General features: G+C 44.6%; 1 protein-coding gene across 1 annotated transcript; it reads left to right on the forward strand.

Moving 5' to 3' along the window:
- Positions 1 to 5344: 5344 nt before the first annotated feature.
- LOC146072444 (uncharacterized) lies at positions 5345 to 6742 on the forward strand. The gene is made up of 2 exons (XM_083179682.1): positions 5345 to 5920; positions 6005 to 6742. The coding sequence occupies exons 1-2, from the start codon at positions 5516 to 5518 to the stop codon at positions 6593 to 6595; spliced, it is 996 nt and encodes a 331-aa protein (XP_083035808.1). The 5' UTR covers positions 5345 to 5515; the 3' UTR covers positions 6596 to 6742.
- The last annotated feature ends 4071 nt before the right edge of the window (positions 6743 to 10813 follow it).

Below are 10813 nucleotides of genomic sequence, written 5' to 3' on the forward strand. Positions count from 1 at the left end.
CTTTCAAAATGAAAGGAAATGTAATTTATGTGAATAATCTTTTTTGCTCTAAACTTTAGGTGACATTACTTAAACTGTCTGCAACTGATCAGTATAGTATCAGTAATAGCAATGTATTCAGCTATAGGAATTGTATATATGGAGGTAAGTCATAAGTGTGAGCAGTGCAGTTTGGGGGTAGGATAGCAGAGCAAACAATTGCATCTTCTCATATGCGCATGGTTGGAAATAAAGGAAATGCAATGGTGTCATACTTTTAACTTGTTGAGCAGGATGTATGAATGTAAAATGCATCCAAAAACCTGAACATGCCCGATTTTGGACTTTGGGTGCATTTTATATATTTATCATAGATGCGGTGGGTAAAAAAAAATTTTGCTGGCATCATCCTATAGAAACATATGGACTTCCACATTTTTTCCTGAGAGGGATTCCAATTGGATCATTCCCATCACAACTCATGGCTGCCACGTTGCTCTGCGGATGCACAGAAGGACTCCCAAGTCATAATTCCATAAGTCCATCAATCGCAGGGCAGCTGTTATGGAGAGGGCTGTCCTTTAAATTACATTTCATTTATAAGAACTGATGTGTATGCATCACAGCACACAAGTCACAGCTTAGCAGGGCACATGTGATTGCAAGCCAAACAAGGGGAGCCCATGTGTAATTGGAAATGCTCATACATGGTGAGGTTGACCAGCCTTCCATCCATAGGTGAATCTCGAAAATATGGTAATGAGTGGTCCCAGATCCAAATACTGAAGCATGTTGGACCTTTGTGCTGCAAAAAGGGGCATGGCCTCATGGAAAGGAGGCGTGTCATCATAAAAAGGGGCATGGTATTACACATTAGACCACACACCGTAATGCCCATTACACATTTTAGCAAACTCCGTAATACCCATTACAAATAAAGCCACACACCATAATGCCAATTACACATAAGACCGCAGGCCGTAATGCCAATTACACATTATGCCACACATCATGATGCCCATTACATACTATATAACAAACCGTAATGACATATTTGACACATAAGTGCCGCTTACCTAAATGTTCATTCTAGGGGGTTCTTGCTTGATGCCAGGGGCTTCATGCTTGATGCCAGGTTCTTCATGCTCTTTGCCAAGGGTGCTTCATCCTCGTTGCCAAGGGAGAAAACATGCTTGTTGCCAAGAGGGAGTTGTTAAATGCTCTTTGCAAAGGGGGAGTGGGGATTGCTCGTTGCTAAGGGGGAATACATGCTTGTTGCCAAGAGGGAGTGAAGTGTTCCTAGCCTAGGGGGAGTTAAATGCTCATTGCAAAAGGGGAGTGAATTTGCTAGTTGGGGGGGAGGGAATTGTTTGTTGCCAAGGGGGAGGGGGATTGCTCGTTGCCAGAAGGGAGTGAAATTGCTCGTTGCCAAGGGTGGGTGGGAATTGCTCATTGCCAAGTGGGGGGTTTTGCTCGTTGCCAAGGGGGGGTGACACTGGGCGCACACAATTTATAGAGATATGACAGCCGTGCAGAAAGGGTTGTGCGCTGCCCGGCTGTATAGTCACTGTCTAACTTCTAAGTAAAGCAGCAGCTCCATCCCCGTCGATTTCTTCATTCAATACTCCTGTTGGTCCGTGAGCCAGGAGCTCGCGGCCGACAGCCAATCAGGAGCGGCATTGGGTTTGTGTACTGCATTTGGAACCCCCCCTCTATAAATCCTGTGTTTGCCACTGGTATTAGTATTGGGGGTGTTTGGTTAAGTTAATTAATCAAACTCCCATTTATGGTATAGTATAAGTTGACATCCGCCTCGTTAAGGGCCAGATGTACTAAGCTTCAAAAGTGATAAAATGGAGAGTGATAAACAGCCAACCAATCAGCTCCTGTCTGACATTTTTCAAACACAGCCTGTGACATGGCAGGTAGGAGCTGATTAACTGACTGTTTATCACTCTCCATTTTATCACTTTTGAAGCTTAGTACATCTGGCCCTAAGTATTTGATTTTCCTTTAACAGATAGATTACTTAATAGGCTGATCTTCATCAAGTTTGCAAACAATATAAATCATGTAACAATGTAAAAAATAAGCCATAGGTATGCATAGTACATAAACTGTAATACCTATTCTAGCCCGATAACTATGCTGTGAGTGAAGAACAGCACACATTTTTACATACACAAACATTTATATTATGTGCTTGTGGGTTTAGTCAATATCTTAATCTAACATACCACCACCACCACAACAAAAATAAATTACATTTTGATCCTGTAATGCTGGCAAAATGTGAAAGAGGTTTGCACACAAAGGAAAGAAAAACAGTAGCAATTAGACTGCCACATAATTGGTAGTTGGTTTTACTCTTAAATTACCTGCAAAAGAAAACCAAAATATATATCATTAATTAGAATATTGTGCAAAGGGAACACAAGCCATGTGGAAGGGTACCACAGGATGCAAGCACAAAAGGAAAAAAAAACCATTGTAACATTTTATAAAACAGCATCGATCTTAATTGAAATATGGAGCATAGAGACTAAGGATCTTGTTTCCACAGCAACGGTAACTAGGGGAGGCACTTTGAAATAGAAACCCAGTAAGATACAATTTTAGATATTTGACAGTTGGATTCTTAAAGGGCAGGGACAAAACATTCCTCATGAATTCATGAAGCTATTGAAAGCAGTTCATATGACATCTCCTTGTGGCTGCAGAAAACTCTTCCCTTGTTGGGAAATCTCATAAGGTGAATTCTAAACATGAAATAGCTTTTACAATAGCTGCTATTGGAGAGTGGAATGTGCAACATGAGATAAATATATAGGAAAACCTACAGTACTAAGCAGATGTCAACAGAGTAATGTAACCTGCAGAAAAGCCTCTGTGTATTCAGAAGATAATTAAATGATTAGGAAAGAAATACATTTTTTTAAAGAAAGCTAAAATACTGATAGTTGGAGGTATTATAAACAAGGTCCCCTAATTTGAATAACTTTGAATCACAAGCACCTGATTCTAGTAAGGTTGAACAAGGTAGGGCTCTTCAGTGGCAAACGCAGGATTTCTAGAGGGGGGTTTCCAAATGCAGTCCACAATCTCCCACTCTGCGGAACATTGGAGTATGAGCAGGGGTCTGAGGGAGTGGTGGGAGAACCAAGTAACGATCCCTGGATATTATTGTACACATTAGTCTTTTTATACACTGGATACTGCATGGAATACACTATCAATATCTAACACTATAGATGGTCTATAGTATAGGCTGTATCAAACATTTAAATAATATAAATAAGTGGTCAGGAAAAGGGTAAACATGCAATTATAAATACACAAACATAATGGAACCAGTATTGCACTTCTATTGCTCACATTTTACTATCTCATGGTAAGGCTCCTGTCTCTTCTTCCTGGCAGCTGCTCTCAGGTCCAGTGCACTAATGGAGGACTCAGATCCACACACAGTAAACTTGGTAGAAGAAGCTTCTACCACTGGGCATATGCAGCAGCTCTGCGCTGTCCCTTAAACTGCATACTATTGCTACTGTTATCATAATTTTAGCCACTTGCCAAGAGGAGGGGGGTTTCCAGGCTACAAAACCAACCCCCCTCCCCCCCGCCTTTGCCTATGCTCTTGGTTTCACAAATTTTAGTTCAAAGCTGTATGACTTCAGTTGTTACTATAGAAGTCTGTAATGTTCATCTGCTCAACTATGTTTATTTTATTTGTTCTGCGTTAGCAAAATACCTTGCTAAGGTCTCCCCTCTCACCAGCAGGATCCCCAGAACTGCTCCAATTAGGCGCTTATTTTCTTCTCAGGCATGGATTATAACTAGGTTTACCACACCATCCATGTAAACCGAGGCACTTATGGGGTACACAGATTCCGTGGTTGAACACAACCAGCTCAAATGCAGGCTTGAATTCAGTCAGTCATACCTCCCATTTGTTCCGCTATTTGGAGACTGTCCTGCTGTCCCTCCCACAGGTGGGGTGAAGCAGTTGGGAGGAGCATGAGATCCTGAAGAGATGGCGTGTGCTTGCATGGGAGAGCATATCGTTAACGACAGGGAGTGAACACACCAGGCGATATTGTCCACAATATGACTCAGAAATCACATTCTGAGACATTGTGAACAATATCGCCTACTCACCTAGTATATACAGGGTTCTCCTGCCAAACACTCCCTAATGATCACCCTTTATCAAAATCATTGAGGTCTCCTCTTGCAACTATAATTCTAGAAACAAAGACAGTTCAACATTTTTATCCATGACTCAAATCATGCTACAATGGGGGTTATTTTGTACATGGGCCACATTTCCTGCTTTCATAATGCTTAAGGTGCGTACCCACGGTAAGATATAGTGCAAAATCTAGCACACTATCTAGCTGGTTTCGAATAGCATGCTAGATAGTGCACTATATCTTACCGTGTGTACGCACTATCCGACGTACGATGCGCGCTCCCGCCGGTCGTCTGGGAGGGAGCTGGTCGGGTGAGCATGCAACTGAATTTTGGCTAGAAAGCATAAGATACAGTGCATATCGTACGGCACACTGTATCGTATGCTTTCTAGCAAGCAATGCGCGTCATCAGCGGCACGCCCTGGCCACTTCCTGGACACTGCCCAGGCACTCCCCATCAGCCATTCCGCGGCGCACACGCACCCAGAGGAGGCCCGAGGAGCTGGAGCAAGGGAAAAAAACCACGACGCACGCACACACCCAGAGGAGGCACGAGGAGCTGGAGACAGGCACAAAAAGCAAGTACATTTTGTCATGGGTGTTTCAGCTGCGGTGTGGGTGCGTGCAAGAAAATGGTGCTTGTTTGGGAGGGGTCGCCTGCATACATCAAGGGGTAGGTGTGGGTGCGTGCATGAAAATGGTGCTTGGTTGGGAGGGGTCGCCTGCATACATCAAGGGGTAGGTGGGGGTGCCTGCATGAAAATGGTGCTTGGTAGGGAGGGGTCGCCTGCATACATCAAGGGGTAGGTGTGGGTGCGTGCATGAAAATGGTGCTTGGTTGGGAGGGGTCGCCTGCATACATCAAGGGGTAGGTGGGGGTGCCTGCATGAAAATGGTGCTTGGTTGGGAGGGGTCGCCTGCATACATCAAGGGGTAGGTGGGGGTGCCTGCAAGAAAATGGTGCTTGGTTGGGAGGGGTCGCCTGCATACATCAAGGGGTAGGTGTGGGTGCGTGCATGAAAATGGTGCTTGGTTGGGAGGGGTCGCCTGCATACATCAAGGGGTAGGTGGGGGTGCCTGCAAGAAAATGGTGCTTGGTTGGGGATGGGAGACCTGGCTGCATGAAGGGGATGGAGGGTGACACTGCATTATCACAGGGGATGGAGGGGGAGGCTGCATTATCACAGGGGATGGAGGCTGAGGCTGCATTATCACAGGGGATGGAGGGTGAGGCTGCATTATCACAGGGGATGGAGAGCTGCGTGAAGAAAGTGCTTTATTACAGTATATGTGATGTCAGTGTTGTGTTGATATTAAATTATTATTTTTTTTTTTTTTAAGAAATGGCAACCCCAAACCAGGAATTTTGGACAGGATTTCTGGACATGTATGAGGCGAATGAGTGTCTGTGGCGGGTCAAGGACAAAAATTATGCTAATAAGGAGAAACGCAACAAGGCACTGCAGGAAATGCTGACATACGTCAAAGGCATAAATGCTTCTGCCGACATAAAGTTTGTGAAAAAGAAGATTCAAAATTTCCGTACAGTATACTTAAAAGAACGCAAGAAATATGAGGATTCCAAACGCTCTGGAGCCGGGGTAGAGGAGATTGAAAAACCATCTTTATGGTACTATGATCAGCTCCATTTCCTACAGGATCAAGACCCCCTAAGTCAGTCACAGTGTTCAATGATGGAAGTCTCTCCTGGGCTATTGCCAGAGGAGGAAACAGATAATAGCAACGTGGTGAGTGTATACATAATATTATTTACTGTGTTATTTAGCTTGATGTAATTTGTTATTGACAGTTTATTTTTGTGCACATTCAAGGTCACTCTTTCGGATGCGGAGACAGAGCCACCCAACACCCAACAAACCGAAGCCGAGCAGACTGCTGTGGTGGTGGAAAGCACACCTCCGTCAAGACCCAAGAGGACCCTCACCACAATCAAGTCTAGAGCTTCCTCAAGTTCAGCACCAAACCGTGCCGAGCGGTTTCTCCAAAGTGCAGAGGAGGTTCTGCATAAGTTACCCAATGAATTCAATGCTTTTGGTACACATGTTGCACAGGAATTGGAGGCAATGGTACCAGACCAGCGCATCCATTTCAAGAGGATTGTATATGATCTGATGATACGGGGGCGCAGTGGCGAATTAAGGCGTGATATTAACCTTGCATCATCAGCATCATATACAACGCAGCAAGGCCAACGTCCTCCCCCTAACCAATACCCATCTCGCACATCATACCCACCACCAAGTTTTACTGAACATACAAGCCCACCCTTGTATTGTAGCCCAAGTGCTACCTCATCACAGCCCCAATATCAAACTTCCACTCCCGGCCCGAGTGGTACCCCCTCTGTATGGGTGGGTGCACAGGCCACTCTCCTTTGTGAGCCTGATCTGTACAAGTTGTAAATGTTATAATATATGCAGTCCCTTTGGGTAGTTAAGATATCTCTGTTCCTGATATCTAGAAGTTAATGCTGAGCCGTTAGGAAGTAGTGATATGTGGCTTGATGGAAAGTTCTTGTAACACATTACTTTGAAGTATAGTTTTTATGATCCGAAAACAAATCATACCTCATTTTTTTTTGTCAAGAAAAAATCTACATTGCCTGGTTGCAATTTTTTGTGGAAAGGACCACATTTTATTTTGTAAAGAAAAAATCTACATTGCCTGGTTGCAATTTTTTGTGGAAAGGACCACATTTTATTTTGTAAAGAAAAAATCTACATTGCCTGGTTGCAATTTTTTGTGGAAAGGGCAATAAATATTGTTTTCTGCAAAACTTTGTTGTTCTCATAAATTACTGCTTTCCCCAAAGGTATTGATAACTACGTCACAATCTGTGTACACTACCATTCAGCTATCACAGTTGGGTTTTCAATAAAAACAATATACATTTGGGTAACATACAATAAACTTTATAAAATAGTAAGCTAAACTTATTTAATACTTGAAACATAGCATTTGTTCCAAAAATACAACACATGCAAATTTTTTGGACATTGCAGTCAAAGTAATGTATCTTAAACAAATATGTACAAATAGCAGGTTCAGTATCAGGCAATTGCTTGAAGCTGCCAGTCCAATGCACCCTCTCCATTGAAGTAGGCCAGGTATTGGTCTCTGACCTGCTTTGCACGCTGTGATGACCCATGTGCCAGTGGGTTTGCATTAAGGGAGGTCCACCCATCGATGTCCTGAGACTGCTGTGCTGGTTCCGGTTCTGACACTACAGGTAATTCGTGTCTTGATTTGCGCCTCAAAAAATTATGCAGGGCACAACTTGCAATCACTATCCATTGGATTTTGTCGATGCGCATATTGATTGCACTGTGGAAAATCCTGAACTTGTTGCTCATTATGCCGAAGGCATTTTCCACAGTGCGTCGCGCCCTGCAAAGCCTGTAATTAAAAATACGACGCTCCTGATTAAGCACTCTCTGAGGATAGGGCCGCATGATGTGCTCATGGAGTGCGAATGCCTCGTCAGCTAGGAAAACAAAATTTAGTCCATTTTGGCAATCATCACTAGAAGGGAGGTTTAGGCGCTTTGTGGCAAGGTGCTGGTAAAAAAGAGTGTCTTTCAGTGAACCTCCATCTGATGCCCTGCCATTTTTACCCACATCCACATAAACAAATTCATAATTGGCGTCCACTATCGCCAGCAGTACTACACTAAAAAACCCTTTATAGTTATAGTACAAGGAACCAGATTTGGGTGGCTGTGTAATGCGGACATGCTTCCCATCGATGGCCCCTCCGCAGTTTGGAAAGTTCCATCTGGTCTCAAAATCGGCCGCAATACCCTGCCATTCCTCACGGGTAGTAGGAAACTAGAAAAAAAGGTTGAAGAAAAATGATTTTCATTTGAGGTTTATATTTACATCACTTTATAGCATATTTCATTGTTGATGCTCACAATTGAGCCTTCCCAAGGAGGACAATTGATTGGCAGTACACACTTCTCCACATAATTATACTTTGCAAACCATGTATGATATATATTAAGGATGGACAGATGTTGGCAAACTACAAATGCAACCATGCCTTGCCACAGTTTAAACACTACCTTTCTTTATTGCTGAACTGTGGCAAGGCATGATGTGATTTGTAGTTGCACAACATCTTGAGAGGCAGCGGTTGGCCAGGCCTGTATTAAGCCCATGCTTGTTGTGTTTTACTGGGGTACAACAAACCAACCTGGGCAGATTTCTCCTGCCCCATAAAAAAGCCACCACACAGTTACGGGCCACCCCACCCCAACTCTCCCCCTCCTCGTCTCCGTAAGCCTTGCCTCTGGGGTGGTCAGCAATCTTAAGCGGTGTCTGGTTTAATTCAGATTTTACAACATTAAACAATGTATTTGGTGTGTGCTCATTTCTCTAGGTATATGTCTGCTGCTGCTTTCAGAGCATGCGGGGAGCACACATAGAGAACAAAGGACACTTCAAATAAAGCAATTAAGTGGGAACACAATGGGACCATGTGCATTAGCATATACTCTACGGAGGATGCTGTGAATACATATTTACAACTAATGTGACTTTTAAATTGTCCTTACCTTCAAGTATTGTGGCTTGAGGACAGCATATAGGGCCCTGCAGGTTTCAGGAATTATACGGCCCAAAGCCTGAGGAGAAATCAAGGACCCAAACTTCAGATCCGCTAGGGATCTACCTGTTGCCAGGAAACGCAGAGTGACGATCAGCCTGTCCTCTGCAGGTATTGCCCTCCGCATGGTGGTATCCTGTCTTTGGATATAGGGCCTCACCAGTCCCAGCAGTTCCTGGAATGTACTGTCATCCATCCGCAGGTAGTTACGGTAGTCTACTGGGTTGTTTTCACGAATCTGGACAAGTAGTGGCATATGAGAGAGAGTTTCCCTCTGTAAAAGCCAATGCTTGGTCCAGCAGGATCGCCTTGCCCTATTGGGGCCTTTTCCTCTCTCATCATTAGAGCTCTCCCTTTCTGCTATCACAGCAGCTCCTGCATATGCTGCCAGCATATTGCAATGGAAAGTATCCATTATTGACCTTGGAAAAGGTTGATTAGCACACTAGCTGCAATAACCTGATGAGGAAATACAAACTAGTCACTCTGCACAAATGCAATAATTTTAAAATGGCTGCTGAGCCTTTATACAACCCTGCAAACACCCACTTCTACAGCCTGCCAATGAGGGGTTTGTTATTTTTTTGAAATCCCTGCCCATTATGCAAACACTGTGATCGTCCAGGATCTAGCCAAGTAGCTGTGACGTCAGATCGTATACCATATCGTTTGCAGATCGTACATTATTTTCAGTCCAAATCTGATGGTTTTTAGCCTATAGTGCGTTCCCGTGACATCGCATACGATATCGGACGAAACATGAATCGTACCGTGGGTACGCACCTTTAGTTTACTTGATTTGTGCAGATGCTTCTGTTTTTAAGTCCGCTACAGTTATATTGTTTGGCTTTGAGTGAATTCAAGCTAATCAGAGAAGCTTACCTCCCAAACATCCTGATTTCAGCTGAACATTTTGTTTCTAGAGTTGTGCACCATCCCCCATGTTTTGGTTTTGTTGAAACCAACCACAACATTTTTTTTATCTACCGTATTTTCCGGCGTATAAGACGACTTTTTTCCCCTGAAAAACATGCCTCCAAGTGGGGGGGTCGTCTTATACGCCGGGTACACTTCAGTTGGGATCAGGCCAGGCTGTGCAGGGTTAATGGAGGGGAGCCGCTGCAGCATTCCTGAGTGACAGGAAGAAGAGGAAGCCACAGGATTGGCTGGCGCCGGGAGGAAGAGGCGGGCAGTGGAAGAGAGGAGGAAGAAGCGTGCACCGTGCAGGGAACTCACGTGTAGCCAGAGAGAGGGTGCCGCACCAGTGCCGTGATGACCGTTTCCCACACCGACGCAGCACAGCCGCTGAAAAGGGAGGCCACACAGTGTAGCCGAGGCCAGAGCAGACAGAGGCGCCGGGGACAGCAGCACAAGGGACCCGCCACCCGCTGCAGCACACGTGGAGACCGGAGCCATGGCACTCAGGGGGAGAGGCTCCCCACAGGTACAGCTCCCACCCACTCGACCACGCACCACAGCAAAGGGGGATCAGGGACAGGCACTCCAGTTAACAGCAGCAGATTATGCCGGTAGTCGGGGAACCCCTCCAGCCTAACCCTCTGCCTCCAGTTCTAGCACCCCTGCCTGAGGGACACTAGGTCCTCCGAACGCCCCCTGTGATTGACAGCCCAGCAGTATTCCCTCCAGGATACACAGACTGGCTACTTGCTATATCCCATCCAGTATCGCACGGTACGTTTTATTTGGTGTGTGGAAGAGGGGGTAGTCTTATAGGGCGAGTATATAACAAACTCTACATTTTGAGTGGAAATCTTGGGGGGTCGTCTTATACGCCCAGTCGTCTTATACGCCGGCAAATACGGTATATTTCTTCAAAAATTTATAAAAAAGCTAAAATCATGTGACTTTGATGCTAGCATGTAATACTGCATGTAGTACTTCAGCAAGAACTACAGTCCACACCCTCTCCGTACACTCTCCAGTGTGAAACGGCACCTAAAATCATAAGGAAGTGACTTACATGCAACTTAAAAACATACAAAATCCATACTCAG

The sequence above is a fragment of the Crinia signifera genome, chromosome 4, assembly GCF_055691185.1.
Source record: "Crinia signifera chromosome 4, ASM5569118v1, whole genome shotgun sequence".
Taxonomy (NCBI): Eukaryota; Metazoa; Chordata; class Amphibia; order Anura; family Myobatrachidae; genus Crinia; species Crinia signifera.

Coding starts and splice junctions, on each gene's coding strand:
- LOC146072444 (XM_083179682.1), top strand. CDS start 5,516: ATGGCAACCCCAAACCAGGAATTTTGGACAGGATTTCTGGACATGTAT. Junction 5,921..6,004: donor AAACAGATAATAGCAACGTG/GTGAGTGTATAC, acceptor TGCACATTCAAG/GTCACTCTTTCGGATGCGGA.